We start from the raw sequence: 25490 nt of genomic DNA, 5'->3' as shown, positions 1-25490 counted from the left end.
GGGCTAGAACTCGATCTGGCCACAACCATCTGTAGGATACTTGCGCTCTGACCTCCTCAAACTCTTTTTGGAAAACATTCAAGGCATCTCTAGCCTCTTCGCTCAAGCTATGTAGAGTATCAGACAACTCCCGCTGGGTTGTCTCGATCTCCTTCAGTCGATCATTGGTCACCACATGAGCTTTTAAAGCGACCACCGTGGCCTCAAGGTCCTCAAGTCTCTGTTGATAATCGGGTCAATCACTCGTGGCCATTTCATCAATTCTCTAGCACTTCTCAACCGTGCTCTGATACCACGTGTCACGGAGATCGCCACATGAGCTTTTAAAGCGGCCACCGTGGCCTCAAGTCTCTGTTGATAATCGGGTCCATCACTCGTGGCCATTTCATCAATTCTCTAGCACTTCTCAACCGTGCTCTGATACCACGTGTCACGGGCTAAGCTCTCTCTCAATGAAGCGATAGACCGTGTGGCACATGAATGGATGCTTCCACCCAAGTCAACCAAGGATAGCTCGATATCTGAACAGGCAACAACAAGCCATAAGTTAATCTCAAGCATACACAAGTAGGCACATTCATATTGAGAGAAAGGAAAACACATCGAGGCAACACTCGGGACTTTCAAATAGAAGAAATGTTTTATTAATATCGAGAATAGTACATCGAAACTTTCCACCATTGTCGGGGCTAGAGGGGCAGCCCTTAACGGGTGACCTAGCACATATCTTAACCAACGAGGTAGCCCAACAATACGCCGATTGCTCACCCCCTCTAAAGAGCAAATGAGATTTTAGAGCTATACTACCACTAACCGTTACAATGTTTGAAATGGGAACATTTTTCCTAGCACAAAAGATCTACCCTCCCGCCTTGGCAACTCTACCCGGTCATGGCCCTATACATGGGTGGCTCATGACAACCTAAGCTCGCTCATGACCCTATACAAAGTTGGCTCATGACACCTGACCTCTTAAAATCTAAGAGAGTGGCTCATGACAACCTAAGCTCGCTCATGACCCTATATAAAGTTGGCTCATGACACCTGGCCTCTTAAAATCTAAGAGAGAAAAAACAATGAGCTCTTACGATTTACAAACTAAGCATTTTCAACCTCACAAAGTAGTAAGCTACCGGTTTAAGTTCAGTCATTGGTTTCCTACTGTTCTGTGCGCAAGTAACTGGCAGGTCATCGAACATGGTCTGCCAAGGCATATTTCATTGGACTGCAAGAAATGCTGCTCGATTCACTTCATCACCATCAACAATTTCCTCCATTTTTTTTTATTGATAGCATTTCCTTGAGCCTACATTTCAAAAGACAAATATTTCAGCATATCATCAACACCATGGGATAAGACAATCTGCAAATCCAAAACTCCTAACCTTTACAACAATCGCAATGGTTGTTTTTAGCTTTACAAGCTCACCCAACGTTAAAGACCCCTTTTTATCATCTTCAACAATGATCAATGGTACCTTCCTTGATGAAGCCAAAACTGGCAGGTGCTTCGTTAGCCACTTTGGATTGCAACCAGCTGCTAACAAAAAAGCCTACAAGCTTAACAAACATATAACAAACTTTGAGCACACCTTGTTTTAAAACATGACAACTAAGTATAACAAACATATAGCAATAAACAACAAAGTATAGCTCGTTATAAAAACATGACAGATCACTTAAATTTCAAGTATAGAAACAGGGAAGCCAACTTGAAGCCTAACGAAAGGAGATTGGGCAGAGATTCCGTTGTCAGCAACAGGTGCCGTCCGTTCAAGTAAACGAGTCACATCATTAACACGAATTGCAAATTGCTGCTTATTAACAATGCCCCAAATACATATAATCAGATAATAATAAAACCACAAGGTTAATCAAAGAAAATCAATGAAGCATTGAATAAGAAATCAAACCTTAGCCATACTTTTTCAGGCAAGGACTTTCCAGCCAATACTCTTTCTGATTCCATCCTTCTGCTCATTGAAATAACTTAAATTATTACGTCCGAAAAATAACTACTTGAATAAAAAATAAAAGGTATTTTTAATTATCGATAATGTGTTCGAATCATCTACCTTTGGACTGATTTCAGCACATGAACCAAGCCTTCCCCTTCATAGTAACTGCCAGGACGCAGAAATAAAAAATCAAATCAAATCAAAAGATTCAAAATATGCATAAACATAAGAAACAAAGACAGACTTACGCTTGCTGCTGAGGCACAGAGCCATCAAGAATGCTGTTTATGGCAGCCTTATTTCTAGGTGGCATGTTTTTCTGCAGAGTTCTTGTTTGATGAAAAGCTTGAAAGAAATTGTCTGTCGCTGTAAACTACAAAATATTACTTCGATTTAGCCCAGAAGCTGAGCGAAAGATATTGGGACATTGGGCCACAAACTTTATGGTATATTATACATGGTCTTGAAATTGGGCCATAAATTTTGATTATCTAAGATAATGGGCTCATGTCTAGCTCCAAGCCTACAACCTTTGGGCTCTTATTGTTTAATTATCATTATCACTGACAGTACCCAATCTAATGAACCCCCCCCCCCCCAAAAAAAAAAAAAAAGGCTCAGTCTTTTAAACCAAAAGAAGAGATGAGAGGAAGAAAAAAAAAAAAAAAGGGTTGGGCAATGGTAGGGATCATCAAGTGTAAATAAAGAGTAAAGCAACAGGCAATTTATATCTACGGACATCTAATTTTCTTTTACTCGAGGACCCATGAATTTAGGAAGGGAGAGGACAATTTTCAGTTTTTGTCCCATATCCTTAGCATGTGTGTTTGCCGCAATTGAAATTATCGGAATAAGTTTCAAAAGATTTAAAATCGAGTATCAATGCAGTAAATTATTATGATTAATTCATCGTAAAGTTCAATTCTAAGATAATGAAAATCAAGCAAATAGTAGCTGTGGTCCTCACTGAAGATCTTCGATGGAGTCAAAAGAAATACAACTCTAAAATCATATACAGTTAACTTTATAATGAAGAGAATAATGAGCATTGACAGATCCAATAACACCTTAATTTTAAGGTTATTTGGTAGAGAAATTGGGATGACCACCGCCCTTAATCAAATGTTAAGCCATGTAGGGGAAATATTTATGCTACATCATAACCTTTATAATCAATATTGAGATTGGAGTCATACCATCTATTATAAAATGGTCCTACCAGTAAGTAGTCTAGATTTTCTGTTTTTTTTTTCTTCTTTTAAAAAGAGTTCTACTGCTAACCAGCAATTTATATTATGCTTTTATGAAAGAAAGAAAAAAAGAATTTGATTTGTTGTTCTGGTAGGAGTACTTTAAAAACGATTCTCGTTGCTTCACATGTGAATAAATCATTTTGTTTTTGACTGATTCTTTACTGAAGAATATACCATTAACAGCCCTTTGACCAACAGGCTTAGATGAAATTCTTATGTTTTTGCATGTATAACTAGTGCATGCTTGTGTGTCACGGTCTCAAGATGTAAGCCATGAATCCAGGTCTCAAGCTGTGCTAGAGTTTGACTGGACATATTTGTTCACACCATTTTAAATTTCAATGAATTAAAATGGATAATATCTTTATACACATCTCAATGGATAGTCTTAACTTTTAAGTAGAGATGTTTTACCTTCGTATTCTTTAATTTGTATATTTTATTTTTCATCTTCCATTATCAGAACTGAATAATAAACATTTACTCTTCTTTCAGTTTCTGTAGACTGACATGCATTAATATGATTATTAGAAGGACATAAGATCAGGTGTTGATGAAAAGATTTGTGAAGGTCCCTACCACATGGAAAAATGATGCTTTTACCCCTCAATAATTATGGTAAAGTATTAATTATTTATATACAACAGACAAGTAAGTAGGTGGGTTTGTTGCTAACATGGTGGTCCATCCAAGCTGTCTGTCTACTATGAAGGAAAAACATTGTTAATATTGTTAATTGTTTGTCCTGAGATAGTGATGCACAAGAGAATAAGATTACTATAACATTTTTGTTGCTTGTTCTCTTGGTATTATTTCTTTTTGGCATTTTATAAGCAGGACTCCAAGTACCGTTAATCCTCCCAGGGAGAGGGGGAAAAGGGTATCTAATTTCCTGCAGCAGAATATTTCAGGTCCTCAATTACCATCTACACATAATCAACTGGTTGGTGAAGTGTTCTTTCTTTCCCAGGTGGAAAAACGAAGACCAAAAAAAGAAATATAAAGAAACCTACGAAATCTAATGATTCCCAGAAAAGTTTTTGGTGAAATCAATGACTGTTTTTCTCCCATGCTGACAGGGACCTATTCCTGTTATTACTAAAATATATAGTATATACTTTATTTGATCAAATTGTTTATGTATATTATTGTTACATACACCATACTTTAGTGGGAAATTCAATCATGCCATCACATAATCACCCTGCTCTTGAGCATGCTTGATAATACATTGGTAGCTCAAGCAAGGGCAGACCAAGGAGTTAAATGTGAATTTTAAATATAAATATGTTTTCAGTGGCTGTCAACAAAAAAAACCCAAAGCTAATTATTGGTAATAAGTATGATTATGCGTGTAGAAGTCAAATAAGCAGTATTATAACTCAAATTTTAGAGCTATTAAAGTGATCTGAAAACATGAAGAAATGGTTATGATGTGAAATGAAAATTCATTGCTCAATGTAAAAGCAAAAACTCCTCATTTCTTCAGAGTTTGTTGACAAACATTAAATTTTCCCGCAACAACCTTGTCAGTGAGAACGAAATCCAGTAAATATGAATGATCCTGTTATGCAAGTTGCTTCAAGTGTCACTTTCATAGGACAAATATGCAAATGGAGTTGTTCATGTAATTGATACTTGTGCTGATCAATATAATTATTCTGTCTTAATATCTATCCTTAAAACAATGGAATGTTTGAAGACTACCGAACTTTTTTTTCCGAAGTAACCTACTAAAAATTCAATCAAATACTAGATCTTACCCCAAATCCAAGATTGATTTTTACTATATACCCAAATCATGATGGTTGGAAGACAAGTCAAAAACCAGAACAGAGTTTAGCACACGTTCAATGTATTTCGTTGTCGTTCTTCTTTTTAGGAGACAAATGTAGTAATGCAAAAACTAAGATTTTGGTAAAGTTAAGGTAATGTGATCAAAGAAATAGGAAACATCCAACCTAAAAAAAAAAAAAAAAAAAACCCAAAACCGATAGTCTCTCAAAGAAAAGTCATAGGGCTAAGCCGTGCATGCCAGAGCTTGCATGTTGACACTTTGACAGTCACAAATGAAAAAAATTGTTTAGGGGTTTGTCCTGAATGGTCATTGGATACCTGACTTTGGGAACTTTTTCATTACATTACTGTGATTAAGACTTCCCTTTGTGTCCTCATGTCATACCGGACTTTGTCCCCTTCTTTAAGGACAATTTTTCTTATTTCCTTAAATTACTGTTATTACTTAGTACCTTCATGGATTCATTCATGACCATGAGATTAGCACAGAATGCTTGTATTAAGTAGTCAGACAGTCAATGGTCACTGATCACTGACTTTTGCTAACTGTCAGCCTATTTAATTTCTATGTTGTTTTGTCGAAGCTAAGTTATAAAAATTGGGACGGGGGATTCTTGTCTGGTTTTTCTGTTTACTATTAAAAAGAAAAAGTAATCTAATAATCATGATGTTTGAAAGCGTTTTCATAATTTCGTCTGAAATACAGGGATAAGAATGAGACATTACCTCATGGGGTGGAACCAGAGGAATAGACTTGATTTCTTAAATGGAATAGTAAAAAGAAATCGTTAAAGGGGAGTCTAAAAATTTATCAAAGAGATATTCCCTTTTTTTTAAGAATGGAGTTCTTTAATTTGTCAAGGAAAAAGAAGTAAATGAGACATTCAGTAAATGTAAATGTTTCTCTTAAGAAAGAACAAATAAAAGGGAGAAGAAGAAGAAGAAGAAGAAGCTATGAACCAAGAAGGAGATGTGGAAAATGATTTGAAGGGCATAATAATAATGGCCAATCAAATGGAATTTGTTAATATTTCGGGGTCAAACGATCAAACCCTGACTGGTGAAGAGAGAAAGACAGGTGGTCCATGCCTTGCAAAGCCAGTGACAGTGAGTTCACCAAGCCCTCTGGTTTAAACCACTCGGCTGACGGAGCACAAGTAGGTTCCTCTTTAACTGGTCAAGCCCATTTCGGTCAATCTAGTAAAGCCATATGTTAACATTAATGAAAACCACCTCCCTTAGTATTCATTTACGATAACTTGGGATTCGTGATTCCAAGGGCCATGTTTTATCAGTTACAAAAAGGCTAACCCAACAGAAACAGTTTCGACAAAGCAAACGACGCTGTTGCTCTTGTAAATTATAATGCTTTCCCTGGCTCTGGCAGGAGCTGCAACTTATATGCTTTTCCAAAATCAAAAACTTTTATTGTATTTCCTCGTCAGCTTGTTTTGTTTTGTTTTTATTCCTTAGTTATATGTATAGGACAAACCAAACTAGCTGTAAAAAAACAAGTTATATGTATAGCACAAATTAACCTAGTTGTAAAAAAACAAAAACAGAAAAAGAAGGAAACAACTTTATAAATCCCTTGTTTTGAATTATTATTATAATTTATGAAGAAGGGGTAATGTTACAGACGGGTTTTTTTTTTTTTTTTTTTTTACCTTTTTATGGATTTTACTAACTTAATTGAATGTAAGATTGTGATCACATGAAATGAGATAGGAAAATGGACGGACAAAAAGAGAGAGAGAGTTTGTATAGGATTAGAATGACTCATCATCTCATCTCATCTAATGTAAAAAAGGTCTCTCATTAAATAAAATACACTAATTCGTCTGTCAGTCATCTCAAAATAGAAGCCAGCAGTCAGAAACACTAGCAACACACTCCAAAAAGCTGACTGACCTTTTCGTGATCTGAATATATATACTACCATTACCAACCATTCTATCTTCCATTTTATAGGGTTTGTACATGTTTTCAGCTTCCTTAAAGCTTTAATTTTTCTGGTAATCCTTCATTTCTTCTCATCAGGACAGTTCTCTTTCATTTCTTCTCATCACTACAAAGAGAAGTAATGGAGGAAGTGAAGACATAAGAGGGACCTACTGCTTAATTTTTGGTGGGCAGCAACGGTCGCTTTCAATGATTTTTCTTTGGGTGGTGGTGGTTCTCTCAATGACCCATCTAATCACCCACACTCTCTCACACTTGCCTTATTGCTAACTAGCTAACTAGCTAGCTCGAGAAAGGGATCTTGTTCTTGATTTAAAGAAAAATAAAAGAAGACAGCCTTTGCTCTTCTTCCAGGTGTTTCCTTTCTTTTATTTTCATCAAATAAGAGAAGGCTTTAGTTGGAAGAGCGTGATTTTTGTGCTCTTTCTTAAGTGCTTGGGTCAAAAGGGAATATTGCAGATCTCATTCATATGAAGAGATCTTTCAGTGTAAGTTGTTGATCATTGCTTTTCCTTTTGACTTCGTATTTTTGTTGTTTTGATTTTTTTTTTTTTTTTTTTATGTTTGAATAGGTCTTAATTTGTTCCTAATCGTTCTCCTATAATACTAAGTTCTTGAGCTTTGAACAAGATCTGAACAAAATGTTCAAAATGTGTTATGGAAGGACAGGTTTACTCATCTATTGTTGGGATCTAACCAAGCAAATGATTCTTCTTTTTCGCTTTTGTGAGCGTGTTAAACTAGTAGGAGTGTGAGTAAATGGATTAGATGCGGCTTCTCTTTGCATAGTTATCCATTTTGTAAAATGTAATTCAGTTTATTACTTTTTTGTCCACCTGCTAGTTTTATGACATGAAATCTGTGAGTCACTTAGTAGTTGGTAAAGTTACCGCCTCACTACTTTTGCATGTTTCTCATTACCTATTTTCGGCTTCTTTTGATTCGCATTGTTGTTAATCTGGCTTTCATTTTCTCTCATTACCTATTTTCAGCTTCTTTTGATTGGCATTGTTGTTAATCTGGCTTTCATTTTCTTTTGTTTGAGCTCTGAGTTTGTTAAATGATCATACTTGGTAAATTGTCCACATCTACCTATCGTGCTCAATCAGGAATAACTGAAGAAAAAAGGGGAGGGGAAGCTGTTTAAACTCTGATTTAGCTTTCATGATCAATTCTAAAAACATTTCTTTTCAGCTGGTGCATGTGCTTCTGGTACTTGCATTTTTCAGTCATATTGCATGGGCTGTCAAGGGCAGCTCACATTGCAAGCAGACCCATGCAGCAGAGATTCGGCCTCACAGTGTCACTATTACCGAATTCGGTGCAGTTGGAGATGGTGTTACTCTCAATACAAAAGCATTTCAGAATGCCATCTTCTACCTCAATTCATTTGCTGACAAAGGTGGGGCCAAGCTTTTTGTCCCAGCAGGCCGGTGGTTGACAGGAAGCTTCGATCTCATTAGTCACCTAACTTTGTGGTTAGATAAGGATGCAGTAATTCTTGGATCAAAGGTAAGTCCTTTAACTTACTCCAAATGACCATTTATCTGTAAGATGTGAAAAGAACATTGTGGCAGTCGCATGGTCTTTCCTGTGATCCCCTTCTGGCTAGAAATTTTGTGGTATATGGGATATAAACTGTTGTTAATGCTATATGTAATGAACAGTTGAAGTTGCAGAACAAGCACTCGGCTATTTAAGCAAATCAATTCTTATACAGTGAACGTACTAATTTAATAATGCAAGAATAACATCTCATTTGTGATCATCAATTCTCTACTGCTAGTCTATGTTATATCTTTCTGTCTATGCCCCAAATTCAAGTGGGCATTTCCATCTGTTGTAAGCCTACTAACCTAGATGCTTTCTTATCACATGTTATAAAACTGCATATTTTCTGTTGTTTCAGAATTCTGGTGATTGGCCAGTTGTTGATCCTCTGCCTTCCTATGGCCGAGGTAGGGAGTTACCTGGAGGAAGGCATCGAAGCCTTATATATGGTCGCAATTTGACTGATGTAATTATAACAGGTTAGTAACATTGATGGAAAATCATCTTCCATAAGCATTTTATTTCTTTTGTTGATGTCACTGGTTCTCCATGCAGGTGATAATGGAACTATTGATGGCCAAGGCAGTGTTTGGTGGAGCTGGTTTAGAAGTAAAACTCTGAACTATACTCGGCCCCATCTGGTTGAGTTGATGAACTCAACTGGTGTTGTAATCTCAAACTTGACTTTCTTGAATTCACCATTTTGGACCATCCACCCAGTATACTGCAGGTTTGTGTCTTCGTTAATATTAGCATGCTCTTCCTTGAATGTTGCAATTAAGTTGTTTTACATTACCATTTTTAGAACAGAATTATCAAGAGTGAAAGCATTTATCAATTAAGTTGAGACTTTTATTTTCTTGATGGCCAGCCATGTCATAGTCCAGAACGTCACAATCCTAGCTCCTCTGGATTCACCAAACACGGATGGGATTGATCCAGGTGAGTTCTATATGCTAACTTGGAAATTCTGTTTGAATTATCAATTATAAGTATTCTTGAACAATTCCAAATAGCAAGCAATTAAGGCTGTAACACCTTTAAATGTACCAAATTTTGGAAGACACAAGATTCTATTTCATAACACCACTTTGTGATAAAGTTGTAATCAACATACGAATCTCTATTTTTCCCCATTTGTTGAGTCAACCTCTCACATCTTTCTTACCGATATATTTGAATACGCCCAGATTCTTCTGATGATGTTTGCATTGAAGACTGTTATATTAGCACTGGTGATGATCTAATTGCCATCAAAAGTGGGTGGGATGAGTATGGCATTTCATTTGCTCGCCCTAGCACAAATATTATCATCCATCGGCTTACCGGACACAATCGGAATGGCTCTGGGATTGCAATTGGAAGTGAGATGTCTGGAGGTGTTTCTGAAATTTATGCAGAAAACCTCTATTTTTTCAATTCAAGCACAGCTATTATAATAAAGACTGCTCGTGGAAGGGGTGGTTATGTGAGAAATATTTATATATCAAATGTTACCTTGGCTGGTGTAGACACAGCTCTAAGGTTCAATAGTAATTTTTCTCAGCATCCAGATGAGTTTTATGATCCAAATGCTCTCCCTGTAATAGAAAGGATTACTGTTAAGGACGTCATAGGAGATAACATAAAAGTTGCAGGCCTCCTCAAAGGCATAGAAGGGGACAGCTTTCATCATGTTTGCTTATTGAATATTACTCTCAATGTAACCACAGAGTCTCCTTGGAACTGTTCATATATTCAGGGATATTCTGCCTTGGTTTCCCCAGAAACTTGTGAACCTCTGAGGGAAAGTATCTACCCCAAGCATTATTCAGATTGTTACCTTCTGGCAAATCATTTGTGGAGTTCAGGTAATCAAAACAGAGGTTCTTGGTTGCTTTCTTGGTAAATAGCGGAAACATAGCATTTGCTTTACGGTGAAATCACCCTCTTTCATGAATTTTGAATTTTTTAGTTGGAATTTTGATTCTTGCCATTTCTCAACAAAACAGCCCATCACCTCGCCAAGGAAATGATGCCCGACATAAGAAGCTGATTGGAGTTATTATGTGGCTGTTGACTTGTGAGATGGTGTTTGAGAGATTGTTTTTGTAACTTTGTGTGCAGTAACAAATAATTGAGTGATTTGTCAGAAAAATGAAAATAGATGAGTATGTCTTTGAAAGGTTTTTGTCTTTTTCTTTCTTTCTTTGGCTTGTTATAATCTGAATGCCAACAGTGCAAGTTATCAAAAGTTCAATGAAAACAGAATCACAGAAAACTTTACATATACTGTATAATTTCTTGAGTTGATGGTCTATCCAGCCTGTTTCCAGGAAAGTTGCATATTTTGTATGAAAGGGAAAGGCTCAAAGCCAAAGGCAATTTCCATGCTTTGGAAGGATATGTAGAGGAAGTTCTCAACTAACATACAATGATAATGACTTGCAAGACCCATGTCTTTGTTTTGGTATCATACAAGATTCTTTGCATCAATGACTGTGCTAGGGGAAGTGCAAGTTCCTCAACTGTATTTGTATTCTTCAATCTAAAGAGTATTCAATTATAGTCCGTAAAAGAGTTGAAAGAAAAAAGAAATACACTTGTAAATCTAATGAGATAAGATGTTTCATCAAGAATGCACACAAACAACCAATGAATCTTTTCTCAGAGGCTGAGAACCTTAAAATTCAAACTTCCTTTTATCTTGGAGATGCTTCACTGCCATCTTTTTTTATAACAGAACATAAAACCTGTCTTGAAATGTATGTTTCAAGCTCCCTGGAAACTTCTGTTAACTTCAAATCGAAATTGCTTCTATATTTTTGTTTTGGTGATGGCATAAAATTAGAACCAGAAAATCGACGCCTTGGACTGGAAAACCTTCCTGGTGAAGCTGGAAGCCTGCCCTTAGAAATTAGAGGCGGTGTTGCTGTTCCTGTATTGGCCATATTTCTTTCTGGGTTCATTAGTGGGCCACGTTTTGTCTCCAGTTTGGCCATATTTCTTTCTAGGTTCATTAGTGGGCCACGTTTTGTCTCCAGTGGTAATGGCTTCAATGGATCAAATTCCACCGCCGGCTTTTGTTTCATAAGCCTTTCTCTAGCCTTCTCTGCTGCTATAAGAGCTTTCTCCCTACTAAGATTTATCAGTTTCCATGGGTCAATGCTTACATGGAAGCCTTGTTTCTTGCTGGTTAAGCTGGAAGCTTCAGGATCTCCATCAATTCTTATGGACAGTCTTGATGGGTTCTGAAATTTGAACTAACCAGTGAGATGAGCCTTGCTCAAATTCTTTAGATAAAATTTAAGATGGGATATCTTGTATGTATACCTGACTTCTCGGTCGTCTGCATATGAACCTTGACACAAATGTTTGTTTTTCAGTTGAATCAAAATCAGAGCTATCCTCTGACGAGATATCTGAGTCGTCAAATTGGTCTACTGTAAATTGGTTCTCCTCTTTCATAGCCAGAATATAATCATATGTTCTCATTCCCTGTGACAAGAATCATCACATACTATTGAGACTGGAAAGCCATGGGCACCGATTCCACGGCAAGATATGCCACAACTCAAGTTGGGAGCACCAAATCAACAAACAACTAAAGTCCTTGGGTCAATTAAAAACGGCTAATTAACGATCTCTTAGCATATGGGTACTATATCACAATAGTCAAATTGCTAGCACAGGCTAAAAGAATAGACGTGAAAAAGCTCATTAAACGGGCTTTGAAATGATACGCATGCTGAGATGTGACAATTCGATCCTCTACTGGGGAAAAGTAACGAAATTTTCTTCAAGGACTGGGAAATTGACAGATAACAAATGCATATCAAATTTTGCTGATGCATCATCACATGCTCAGAATTGTTGTAACGACAAATGAGGTACACTATCAAAACGACAGAAAATTTCCTCAATTTCTTAGCTTTAGAGTAATTATTGAAAAATATGGATTTATCAGCATGGGAAATGCAAGATGATTTGCTAGTACCAAAGGGAATGACAACAGAATGAATATGACTCCCACCAGCACCATAGCTTTTCTTTTGTAAACTGACCGCATGGAAAGAGACCCATTTCATGTGCATAAAGTTACAATGGAGACGTTGAAGGAAGCATGTCATGGAAGCTTGAGGTAGAAACGACCAAGCACGTCAACTTAGTACAGAAATGTTTCTATCTTGTGCCCAACCAAACAGATATGGCATCATTATGTTTTGCAAAATAATCCTAAGAAGGAAGCTATAATTACTTACCTTTCTTATCAGAACCACATGAAAGAAGAAAAGCTGTCCCATTGCTGCCGAACCATAAGCAGTAAATAAAGCCAACAAAATCTGAAATATTTTTAGAGAGTTAAAACAAACCCGTACCAGAATTTGTATTCCAAATAAACTTCAACTAGAGATTTCCAATTTCCAATGTAAGAAAGAGAGATAATATTTACTGTTATTGTGGCAAGAACTTCTCTAGAAAACTCAATGTAGAGCCTTTTGTCCAGCTCCTGCTCTATTCCCTTCTTGTCTGCAAAGCACCTGACGAATATGGCAATAGCAGTTCCTCCTTCTAGGATTAGCTGTAACAGTAACGATTTGATAGCCAGGGTAGATAGAATTAACTTAGAATTTGAAGCCCTTTGGGAGGAAAAATACTAAAATAGGGCATCACGAAATTGATCTCTAACAAGTAACAATAGAAGGACATATGAAACAACTTACCATTAACAAGACAAAAATCATTAGTAGAATGAATGTTGTGTAATTTCTTTTCCCTACACAGTTGTTTAACCACTGACATAAGATAAAACAAGCAAATCTACATCAATACACATAAATTGCTTTCTCTAATACACTGCAAACCGAAAACGGAAACAAAAATCAAAGGCCAAAATTGGCCCTTACCCTGCAGTGATGATCGAAACCTTCAACACACCGGTTGCAAGTCCTACAGTGCTTGCTATGTTTTTTCACCTAAGATAAAGCATAGAAAGCTGTAAAAGACAAAATACAAGGGAAATAACTGCATTTTGTTTGAAAAACAAAAAAGAAATAATTGTTACTAGCACAAAGACAAACCTCAAAATCACAGAGAGAACAATAGGAGATGTCATCCTCTTTAATGTCAGGTGAAATTGCGTCATCCTTCATGACAAGGGGAAATGGTAGTAATGGTTCCATTTGGACATTGGTTTTCCATGGATCTAGATACTTCCTCCTTATAAAAGTCCTAAGAATCTTCTTCTCCAACCTCCTAAAAAACCTTACAACAATATGGGTCAATAAGAACCCATAATTTAGCTTGAAAATCCCTTTAGATTTGCCTCTTTTCTTCTTCCTAGAGCTGGTTTTATCAGTTGGGTCAATAGCAGTACACCTAATAAACAGGAACATAACTGAGAGTGCCTGGAATTCAAAAAGTTAATCAACAGCTTATTAATTAATTCTCAGTGAGCTTTGGACTATAAAAACAATTTTAAAAAAAGGTTCAAAGTTTTGCTTTGAGAAGATTACCACAAAGGAAAAGATAGTTGTGGCAGTAATTTCAGCAATTCTGTTTCCCAGCAAAAGGCCTAAAAACGTATAGAAGGCCACAACTAGAAAAATATATACTGCCATTCCCACCATCTGCAAATCCAACAATTTCGATTCAATTCAAAGTTTCAATCCAACAAAATCAGCAATTCTAAGACAAAAGAAACAGTCTAACCTGTAAAGGATGGAGAGGTCGCTGCCAACCATGGCGTCTCATGATCCTCATGGTCCTAAACTTTTCAGCTCTTTGAATCCAAACAACAACAGAATTTTATGGGTGCTAATTTAAATTAAAATTAAGTTATTTAGCAACCCAAATCGTTAAGAGGAAAAGATTTCTACTTTTCGTTGTTAGCTGTTTTTACTGTGTTTTGTGTTCATTTAATGTTTCTCTTGAAGTTCACGCTTAGCTTGAGAGAACATCATGGCTCTTGGCTTTTGCCCCCCAACGGTCGAATTCTGATAAGGCGGTTTGAAATTTGAACGGCGATTTTGGATGTAGATCTAGGCCATCCGACGGCTGTGAGTTCATCATCATTGTTTCTTTTCCATTTTTGGGGGGCCTCGAAAAGACAAAAATATTTTGTGTGGGGCCATTGACATTGGTTTGACTACCATTCCATGGGCCGCCAGCCGTAATAGTGATCTGGCGACGTGATACTTGTGGAATGTTAGTAGGCTAAATGGGAAATGGATGGCCTGAAAAGTTTTAGCCCAATTAAATTCGGACTTTATGAGCTTATGAAATACATGGCCCAAATAGTTGGAGATAAATGCGTTTTTCTTAAACTAGTAGGGAATGCGAAGTTTGGCAGCATCCATGAGTTCCTCCAAATTCTTCAGTGAATTATACTATTGAAAGCAACAAAAAAAGAACAACGCCGAACACGGCCGAAGAATCACTGAAGCATCTGGAGGAACTCAAGGTTGGCACCAGAGGAGAAAGCACTTGTGACTTTAAAGCCGTAGCCTTCGCTGTGGGTTTGATTGGATCGATAGGCTTATTTATCGTTCGCCGACCTGAAATCGTCATGTATAGATAAATATTGCACCTTCAATCTGAGCTTAATTATAACTAGAACACTATGATAACAAGGTACAACTGGGAATGTATTTTGGATAATAACAAATGGCCCCGTGCCTGCTAACCCAAAGGAGATTCATTGATCTTGGACAGTGGCACTGTGCTTTATTCTTCTTATGGGTGGAAACTTGCAAGGAAACGGAAACTTATCTACACAGACAAGTGACGACTATTTGAGCAGTTGAAGAAATCCTTTGAACCAAGTTGATTAAAACGTGTGGAAAGACTAATGTTTCCTGGCCCTGGGTATAAACCTTGTTATTTCATCATAGGCAGGCTTGCTTCTGATTGGTTCCTACACATTGTTTAGCTGCTGCTGCTGCTCCACGGATTGGCTTGCTGGAGACTGGAGTCAGAAACTGGAAATTAATTTTCCCTATGTAATGTCAGAATTAGTGGGCAACAATATACATATATATATATATATATAGACACAGACACACACGAAATATCAATCTGTTGAAAGATGAAGCAAGAAAATGGAGAAGGAAAATAATTAAGATGCATGAAAAAGAAGTAGATTAGTCCTTTGATCCCTATTTATTTGGTTGAATATATTAAAGATAAATTATTTACTTCATTAATATCAAAAAGAAAGAAGTATTTTTATTCAAAAACAAGTAACTATAATTAATTTTGTTAGATTTTTTTAATTACTAAATCCAAAATATAAAGTATATCTCTTTGATCCTATCTAGTTCTAATTAAATTTTATTAGATTAATCAATGGAAGAATTTATGGGATGAAATCAAGAGTTCAAAAACGATTTCGATCAAATGTAAGACCTAGTAATAATTAGCCCCCTATCTTAAAATTTTAACATACTACTCTATAAGTAAAAACCCATTAGCATTAGCATTACAAACAGTTTGGCGATATATTAATAAAAATTAAATTTTTTATTTTAATTATAAGAAATCAAGCTTTAACAATCTCGAATGTAAATAGTATACATTATATATTGATTTTTTTATGTAAATGTTAATTAATCATTTAAAATATAAAACATATAACATGGCTGGCCTCAATATTTTTATTTTTAAAAGTTTGGTACGTACGTAGTGTTACTGTTAATAGTGTGTGTTAAGTGGGGATAAAAACCTAATTTAATTAGTATTAGGATTATGTAATATCTTATGATAACTCATAATCTACCTAATATTTTTGGACAATCTCAAAATTATATACTATTTTTTTCCTTGTTTTTAAACATCTTAGGTTCCTAATAATCATATCACTTCTATTATACATCTGACATTGCTGCATTAAGTTTATTTGAATATAAGGTTTGCAGAAAAATCTAATGCCATTAATTGCCCTTCTTAATTTTCTTATAGTTTGTAGATAATTTTCTTATAGTTTTATTAATATATATATTTATATATATGGGCAAGGGTTAAGCAAACTAAAGCAAAGTCGTACGTAACAAAATTTCTTCCAATAGCAATATATATGTTTAAAATTCTAATTTCCTGAAGGTTTAAAAAAACTTGTAAGGGGAGAGTTTAAAATCCATCATCTTCATTCCTTATCCCTTATTCAGAGGAAAAATAATTATAGCGCAGTAAAAAAATAATTAATACTTGTTAAATATATATATATATATATATATATAATTTGCAAAAGTTATCTAAAATCCTTTCACAATACATGTATAACTCTTCATAAAACTTTATTTAATTATGTACAAAGCAAAATCATCTCCAACACAAAGAAATACTTAAAATTTTGTTCACCAATTCTTTCTTACACCCCACTCTAAGCTTGCAGTATGCTTATTTTGCATGTGACGGACAACATATAACATATATATTATCTACGGTAAGAAGTATAGTCATCTTTAGATTAGAAAAGGCCGTCATTATATCACATTCTAAATCTTTTCTTACGGCTATAGACATGCGAAACTGCGAAATTGCAACTGCACGTCTGAACCACCAACAATCAATATATATACGGTTGTTGATCAAAAGAGCTGCAGAAATATTCTTCTATATAGCCCAGAGGTGTAAATAGATCAAACTGCACGTCAGAGCTTGCTCCGTATATTCTACTCAAATCTGATCATATTGGATAGCCTGGAACTACCAGTTATATGATCATAAAAGAAATCGGCTCCTTCTTATCTCGAACTGCCTAATTAACTAGCAAAAGCTTATGCAAACAAGTATAAATATTCTGAGCATGCATCCGAAGGCCCAAAATTTAATCACCCTGGCTGGTTAGTGGAGAAAGTGGTGCAAGACTGAGGAAGCTGTGGTGATCCTGGAAGGCCAGGCACCCCATTGGAGGAATTGTTAGTCCCACTATTGTTATTACTGTTTCCATTGTTGCTTGGTGGTGCTCCCATAATTGTTGAAATAGCTGCAGCTAAGGCTGCGGTGAAATTTGGATCAGAAGTGATGGCTGCTGTAACAGTTTCAACCATAGAAGCCGGACGTTGCCCTAACTGCATTGCCGGTAATGCAGATAGCTTGTTAGGAGCGAACATTGGGTGCCCTAAGAGCTGCGGATAACCGTGCAAAGGTAATGGAAATGTAGCAGTGGAAGGTGGGGGACGTAGCAATGGAACGGCGTTTGGGCCCTGAGTTAAGTCAAGGGTTATGGTGGGAAACGGCGCCGAGGCAGATAGAGTGGCCATTGTTGATGCGTAAGGCAAGGAAGGGAAGTAGCCAGAACTTGGTAGTCCATGGCCATCCTTGCTTGTGGTTGAACCTGATAGCAGCATGGCTGCCGCAGCTGACGTAGTGTTAGCCATAGCTATGGCTGCTGGTGGAAGAGGGTGATTGTGATTTCCTTCATATGTTGTTATGAGAATGCTTTTATCCTCCGCACATCTTTGCACCTGTCAGAAAATAAGGTAAATTTTAAAAAGAAGGTAAGGTTTTAAGTAGCTGAAGGCTTCAAATTAATCAATCCATTTTACTCTCTTCTCGTTCCCACAATGAAAAAACGGAAGAAAAAGACAAGAAAAAGGGTAATACCTGCTTACGGACTGGGCAGCCAACAGCCATGGTGCAACGATAGTAGGCGCGTGGGCAAGGGTTACCCTTGGCCATCTTTTGACCATATTTCCTCCATTGACAGCCATCGCTTATCTGCACACAGAAAAATAAGATCCACTGACAAATATCTCTTCAAAGTTTTTGCAAATAAATGTTGAGGTAAAATTTACAGTACTAGCACTGTAGTACTTACCGAGGAAGCATCTGATCTCGCTCTAACCGACACCCTGGCCTTCCTGAAAGGTACTTCAGAGACTTGCTCTTCATTCTTTGACTGATCTACCTTTGGACTCTTGGTTTGAGAAGTTTGATCAGTACCATCTTCAACTGAAACGTGCTTTCCTGGAATTTGAATCATTTGAAGGTCTCGTTCCTTTGACACGACTTCCACAGTGTTTGCTGGGGATGCTGACAATTCTTGCATCTTGTCGTCAGATGCCGAAGGTTCATTGACATCTAATGCAGCCGATGGTCGTGGGTCCATGAACTGTTGGACTGACATTATGGGACTTGACATGCCATTTATTGCATCCTTCTGTTTGAAAACCAACTCTTTGATTAGCCTTAACCTTGATATTCATCAATGAGAGAAGCAAAATATTGCTCCGCTTATCAACCAATCTTCACTACCTCCAAATATCAAAATCAAGAAAATAAAATATATTTATATTATCATATTCCTCCTATCTCACTGAAACACTCCCCCTAACTGGTTTATCCTAAATTGTAACATCAGAGAAATGAAAAGTACACAAATAAACTATGCTACTCAAAAATTACGAATCATGGGGTTTGAAGCCAGGAAAACAGACCTTTTTACATATAGAATGTCCACAAAGTGCACACGAGGGGTTGCAAATTAAGCCTGAATAGGCAAGTGGTTGAGCAAACGCCGCCTACTCTACATAGCAGTCTTTACTCTATATCATTTACAAGCAGGAAAATTGTTGGCACATGGTGGGTCATATAGATAGGGGGATCGAACTGTTTGCGAATTTAATGAAAATTTCAGTTTGAAAGATATTGGAGGGTTTCCAAACTTCAAAGTGGCTTTGCATGATAATAGAGGTGGAAAACTGGGATTGGCAAAGATGTATTACCAATAAGATATTGAAAAAAGATGATACGGGATCAAGGGAGCACATTTTCCAATTCAAGTGAAGCACGTTAACCAATTGTCTTGCAAATTAAAAAAAAACATATACCTATATCATACTGTTAAATTTTGAATGGATAAAATCCCTCTCGCACTCTCTAATTCTAACCACATGGATCAGAATCACCGAGCAATCGGATGATGATGATGATGATGATGATGATGATATATTCGCATATATCTGGTGTGTTTAATTAAACTTAAATATTTCACCTGTTCTCTTTGATTTCCGAGCGCCTGTTTATGCACCGCCATGAATAGTTGACCTTGTAGTTCACGGTAGTTTCTGGTAATCTGATCCAACATGCTTCTTAGTCTCCGATTCTCTTCGTGTAACCTTTCTAACTCGATTTGAAGAGCACTCATCTGAAAAACCCAATTTTCCATTAACAGTTTAAACTTACGAAATTATAAAGAAATTAAACAAAAACATGGTAAAAACGTTTTTCATGAAAAAAAAAAAAAAGTCTTTGCAAAACTTACTTCAGCGTTGGGTTTATCTTCATTAGTTGTCCTTGAAACTCCCTGGTTTGAACTGCGAAGATTTAATCCAGTCTGAACAACATATTTTTAGTCAATGAGAAGTAAACTCAAATTTCCATAATAATTCCAACTAGTACTATATTAAAACTATTTCTTTAACAGCCGATAGAGCCGATACGTTCAATGAATATATAAACATTTAAAAAAATAAAAAAGTTGGGATAAAAATCCAAAACCTTACGTTTACACCCGAATCAAACAAAGAAGATGATCCATTATTATTAATCTTGCTCTCTTGATGATGATCATGTGATTGACTATTAGTAGAAAAGAAATCCATTTCCTTGATGTGTGGCTTAACATGATGGCTAGAATCATCAGGGGTGCCATCAGGCACACCAGAATTCTGTCGCAGGAAGTCACCGGAGTGCAAGAACGTCAATTCTCGACGGTGCTGCTGCTCCATGGAGAAATTAGAAAGGGGAAGAATAAAGGGAAATAGAGGGAGATAAAAGAGGGGGAGTAGTTATGTAGCTTTTTCAAGCTTTCAACAAGAAAGAGTATTTTCGCTATATAATTATATAATAAACTGGAAATAATAATGCCAACAAATTTTGAGAAAATAATGAAAAAATGTTTTAGCTTGAGGGGTGGTCCAAAATTAAAAAAAAAAAAAATTATTAGAGAGAAAGAGTAAGCGAAGACCAGCCGTTTTTTTCGCGGGAGATATGACGTAACAGTTCATTTACAGGGCGACGTGGCAAATTCTGGATGAGGTAGGACAAAGCGAGGAATGATCGGTTGGGGACGGCGAGGTAGGGGACGGAATGGCGTTAAAGATAACGGTAGGATAGGTTTTTACTGTAGAATATAGAGGGGTAGGGTAGGGCCGTCCACGTGGGGGCGTCGTCTTGAGGTCAACGCAGTTGACGGCACGGCTCTATCTGACGGTGGTTTGGGATTTAAAAAAAAAACGGTGTGGGGTCCAGCTAAGGGAGAATACCTAATCCCACTGACTTATGAAACCTGGCGCTCACGTCATTTTTGGATTAGTCCACGCCCTTCTCTAAGCTCTGGGAAAGACCCCTTCCTCCGGGGCTGGCTCACCTGGCTCGGCTCCTTTGTTGTTCCACACGCATACCTACCATATCTTTCCCTTTTTAATTTTTTGGAATTATATGTACATAAGTAATCTTTTTTCACACCTTTTTTTTTCTCTCATATAAATTAATTATATTTATTAACATGTGAATCTCAAAATTCAATGTCAGAATAATAATGGATATTTTCGTTAAATAAATCACTTCATGTGTGCCTTATTTTTCGTGTGGTGAACATTTTTTTAACTTCTCATCTTTTCATTGGTCTTCTAATTAAAAATAAAATTGAATAAATAAAAAAAAATTGTGGGAGAAGAAGAAACTCCTCGTCATGGAATATGAATAAGAGAAGGAACTTGATTTAATGGTAAAAAATATATTTTAAAATTTTGAGATTTGAATTTATATTTCATTATGTGTGAATTTGAGGGTTTGACCAAACTAAGTTTATTTCATTTAATTCAATAATTTTTATATAAACGTAATTCTTAATTATGTTTATAGTTTTTTATATTCCTAATTTTGTTAAAGAAGAAGGAAGGATAAAGTGCATTAGTAGTAGGTTTTACTTTGATCTTTAACCTTTAAATTATTTTATAATAGTCATAAACCTTTTTAAATGATATTAATATGGTCCTCTAATCAAATTTTGCATAAAAATAAGATAAATTATAACTTAAAATAATAGAATTAGAATTATACTCTCTTTTTTCATTTTAAAATATATTTATTAGAAAAAAAAGATGACTTTTAAAATTTTTAAGAATGAAATAGAATTATCATTGTTCCCCCTAGTTTTCAAATTTCAACTTAAAATTAGGAAAAAATGGTAATTTAGTTTCCTTCTTAATAATTTTAAAAACTTTATTTTCTTTCTAATAAATATATTTTTGTATGATAGCAAAAAAAATAAATTTTGACCCACCATGATTTTATTTCTTTTATTTATTCCTATTTTATCAAAATTTATTTTTCTTATATTTATAAATTTTTATTAAAAATATAAAATTAAATCCTATTACAAGTAAAGCTAGATTAAAAAAAAGAGAAACATACCTAGATAGTATTTTAACACTTAATTAAACATAACTAAATGATAATTAACAATTTTAGAAAGTACTTTTGTAAATTATTACTAGTATAATCTAAAACTCTCTAAAATTATGCCTACCTAACACAACAAATTTATTTACAACTATAATCTCTTGAGAAAATGTTTTATTAGAAGTAATTCATTTAAGATCACTTAGCAAATGAGTGTAATTATTTTATTGTTCAAGTTTAAAATTATAGTTATAATGTAAACATTATTAATTAAGTCTTTTAGTTTATACAAGTTTTTTATATTTTTTTAAGAACAAATGTTAACCACCCGATCATCGAAATTATTTGGGTATATTTCAGTTATTTATTGTTTTGTTAAAAATAATTTTTAATTTTACTTTTAATAGAATTTAATTTAATATTTTTTATCAAAATTTATAAATATTAATAAAATAAAATAAAATAAAAATGGAATTACGATAATGGATTTAAAATTATTACTTTTTACTATCATAACAAAATTTATTTATTAAAAATAAAATTTTTATAACTATTACAAATTAAAATAAATTAACATTTTTACCTTTGATTTTAAGTTTAATTTTTAAAATCAAGGAAAAAATTGATACTGTCTTTTCTTTCTAAAAATTTTTATAAATTTTATTTTTTACCAAAAATATATTTACATTATTTTAGTATGCTTTATTACTTTCTTTAAAAAAAAATGTTTAGCTTTATTTTTAATAGGATTTAATGTTATATTTTTATTAAAATTTGTAAATATTGGAGAAATAAAACTTAATAAAATAAAATCAAGAAAATGGACTCTAAATTATTACTTTTTGCTATCATACTAAACTGTATTTATTAATAAATAAAATTTTTATAATTATTGAGAAGGAAACTAAAGTACTATTTTAATCTTGATTTTTAGTTGAATTTTTAAAATCAAAGAAAAAACTATATTTCATTTTCTTCTAAAAAATTTTATAAAATTTATTTCCTTTCTAATAAATACATTTTGGTATGATTGTAAAGAGCAATAATTCTGAATTTATTACCCTTATTTGTAATTCCCTCTTATTTTTAATGCAAGGAGCCATATTGGAATCTTTTTAAAATGGTTTAAAATTATCATAAAATAATTTAAAGATTAAGAATCAATCCAAATTAAAGGTTTGGAATTATAAGTGCACTTTACCCCGAAGAAAGAAAGAGTTCAGAAAACCTAATTTTAGGCCTTGATTGATTAATGGGTTTATCAACTCCCATAGCCAAAGAATTAATTTAACAGCCCTAGGATATTGTACAAATATTGATCTATTGCTTAGCCTTAGTTATCTATCTATATATGAACTTTAAACAGGCAAAGCTTGAACCACAAATGGATCGCTCCTTCCATGCAGTTATGTTGTAAAAAATTGCCGGTGTCAAGGGTTAGTCACCCCCTACAATTAATATATAGGTTCTTCCCAACGCTGCTAGCCTAGCTAGCAGCATTAATATTATTTTGTATAGCATCGACTGAGGGAGACAATTAACATGACTAAAGAAATTAAACTTAGTTGAGTTTCAATTAGTGTCTTAACTATGTAATTAATGTCAAACTGGGAAATTGGGGCAGCAGAAAAAATCATAATTGATGGGCAGAATCTTTTGACTTCTACTTAGTTATTACAAGTTGATTAATTTCTGTAGAAGATAAAAAATGGTCCAAGCACATTATTCTTTTTCCAAATTCCTATGGTGTGGTTTCTTGCTTCTTTCGACAATCTCGAATAAAGAGCTAACTCGACTTGTTGATAACTAAATTGTTCGTGTGACAATGGAGATTCAAATCTAACTTAAAAAAAAAAAGTTACGAGAATTATCATTCAAATGTTTGAGAAGAAAGAGCCAAATAAAACGATGCCAATCTTCTAAAAAAATTTATTTTTGTGTACACGGTACCGCAAATTTTAAATTGACTTTGGCTAATATTAGTATGTGTAAATTAATGTAATTGACTGACTAAAATATATTAATGTGCAAAAGAGATGACAATAGAATCCAATAATTTTAACAGCTAGATGGTTGAAGGTTTTTTTATTCATTAGCAATCGATGTGCATCAATTTCTCAAGTTTTTTTTTTTTTTCATATATAATTACATATTCCTTGACAAGTTCAAAGAAGATGTTGTGGCAAAAGCCAAAAAAATAATTGAAACGTGATAAGAAGTAGTCTAATTTTTTTATTGAGCATTTTATCAAATCATTGAGGATTACTTGTAACCAAGGTCATCATTGGGGGAAAGTACTAAAATTCAAAGCTCTAGACCTTGTTATGGTATTATTTTTCTATAAGCTAATTAATGTTGCAATATTGTATAAAAAAATTTCCATTGATTTGATTGACAATGGAAAAGTTCGTATTTCTGATTTGGAGAACATATGCTCAAGTTAAGTTGCAGGTAAAATACCCGGTTTTGAAGCTATATTTTTCTATTGGCTACAACAAAAGACCATTCACTCACCTAATTAGGAAATTTCATTGAAGGAGTTCATTAAATATTTCTTCAGTACTGAAAATGATGGCACTTATTTATATAATATTTATATTTTAATCATATAATATATTTCCAAATAGCATTTTGCATTTATATATAATTTGTAATAATATATTTAATATTTTATATAACAAGGGCGAGATAGGGGATACATTTGCCTTCCTCTTCCCCGATGAGAAATTCTATTTTCCATCGTCGTCCTCACCTAGATCCTTGAAACTTTATTCCCTCAGACTCGTTTCTGTCGGGGTGAGAAATCAGGTTTGGATGAAATTGATACAAGAAATCAATACTTTTAACCCTATCCGATTTTCCTTTTTTCCATGAACTAACCTCAAAATTTAAGATACCATTTAGTTTAACTTATTTTAAGAATTTTATAGCACTTGGAGGATTAGCTTCCCTCTTTAGAGCTTGATGATGCTCTACTTGCTTTTTCTTTAATATACGTTATCTAAGTTTTGTCTTTGGAATTAAAAAAAATGACTGCAGTTTATACATACATCACCAACTCTTCCAAGTCTATAATGTTGTTATCAAGCTTACAGATATTATGCTAAGCAGCACCATATTTTTATACACAAAAATCCCAGTTTAATTAGTCAATATGTGGAAAAGTTTGGTCAATGGTGTAGAAAGATGCCCCCTTTGACACTGAAAACCACAGCTGGAAGGTCCCTCTCTTTGGTTTATAATAATAAAAAAAATACAAGTACTTGAGAATGATCAGATTGTCTCCAGCTTTACACAAACAAAACAGGACAAATAAAATTAATATATAAAAATTTCCATGTGAAGGATATCTTCAAGTCAATGATATGAACTAAACAAAGGGTAATCTTGTATTTTTATTTTTTTTCTAGTTTGTCCATTGTTTTGAATTTGAAGGCCTTTCTAACCTGGAACTACTCATCTTTGATAATGTCCTGCATACCAACTTGATCGTCTACACACCCAACTGCAAGCTGATGTTGAATGAGGGTTTTTATTTTCCTGCTTCCTGGAGTTTCAATTGAAAGCAACTTTTTTATTT

The 25490-nt window shown here is 34.6% G+C and overlaps 4 protein-coding genes across 5 annotated transcripts; 1 reads left to right on the top strand and 3 right to left on the bottom strand.

Annotated features, from left to right (window-relative positions):
- Positions 1–613: 613 nt before the first annotated feature.
- On the bottom strand, positions 614–2368 carry LOC111306011 (uncharacterized). Its single transcript, XM_022903912.2, has 6 exons — positions 2207–2368; positions 2076–2123; positions 1925–1973; positions 1713–1814; positions 1386–1560; positions 614–1306 (listed from the first exon to the last, which is right to left on the bottom strand). The coding sequence occupies exons 1-5, from the start codon at positions 2269–2271 to the stop codon at positions 1459–1461; spliced, it is 366 nt and encodes a 121-aa protein (XP_022759647.2). The 5' UTR covers positions 2272–2368; the 3' UTR covers positions 614–1306; positions 1386–1458.
- A 4374-nt stretch (positions 2369–6742) lies between these two features.
- On the top strand, positions 6743–10800 carry LOC111306010 (Pectin lyase-like superfamily protein). 2 transcript variants are annotated; one of them, XM_022903908.2, is made up of 7 exons: positions 6743–7458; positions 8165–8482; positions 8880–9000; positions 9077–9251; positions 9393–9463; positions 9712–10371; positions 10513–10800. In XM_022903908.2, exons 1-7 carry the CDS (start codon positions 7441–7443, stop codon positions 10554–10556), a joined length of 1407 nt encoding a protein of 468 aa, XP_022759643.2. In that variant the 5' UTR covers positions 6743–7440; the 3' UTR covers positions 10557–10800. The 2 variants fall into 2 exon arrangements, with proteins under 2 accessions (XP_022759643.2, XP_089606569.1); XM_089750443.1 differs by lacking the exon at positions 6743–7458 and having other exon boundaries at positions 8018–8482.
- A 57-nt stretch (positions 10801–10857) lies between these two features.
- On the bottom strand, positions 10858–14491 carry LOC111306009 (protein S-acyltransferase 18-like). The gene is made up of 9 exons (XM_022903907.2): positions 14213–14491; positions 14017–14130; positions 13582–13908; positions 13408–13476; positions 13225–13296; positions 12954–13082; positions 12763–12843; positions 11834–11998; positions 10858–11751 (listed from the first exon to the last, which is right to left on the bottom strand). The coding sequence occupies exons 1-9, from the start codon at positions 14261–14263 to the stop codon at positions 11203–11205; spliced, it is 1557 nt and encodes a 518-aa protein (XP_022759642.2). The 5' UTR covers positions 14264–14491; the 3' UTR covers positions 10858–11202.
- Positions 14492–16750: 2259 nt separating this feature from the next.
- On the bottom strand, positions 16751–20378 carry LOC111306007 (putative WRKY transcription factor 47). The gene is made up of 6 exons (XM_022903905.2): positions 20008–20378; positions 19767–19838; positions 19497–19649; positions 18321–18662; positions 18107–18220; positions 16751–17967 (listed from the first exon to the last, which is right to left on the bottom strand). The coding sequence occupies exons 1-6, from the start codon at positions 20230–20232 to the stop codon at positions 17332–17334; spliced, it is 1542 nt and encodes a 513-aa protein (XP_022759640.1). The 5' UTR covers positions 20233–20378; the 3' UTR covers positions 16751–17331.
- Positions 20379–25490: the final 5112 nt, after the last annotated feature.

This window comes from Durio zibethinus, chromosome 21, assembly GCF_047325235.1.
Source record: "Durio zibethinus cultivar Kanyao isolate XHJ-2024 chromosome 21, ASM4732523v1, whole genome shotgun sequence".
Lineage (NCBI taxonomy): Eukaryota > Viridiplantae > Streptophyta > Magnoliopsida > Malvales > Malvaceae > Durio > Durio zibethinus.
This window is presented reverse-complemented; position numbering and strand designations above follow the sequence as displayed.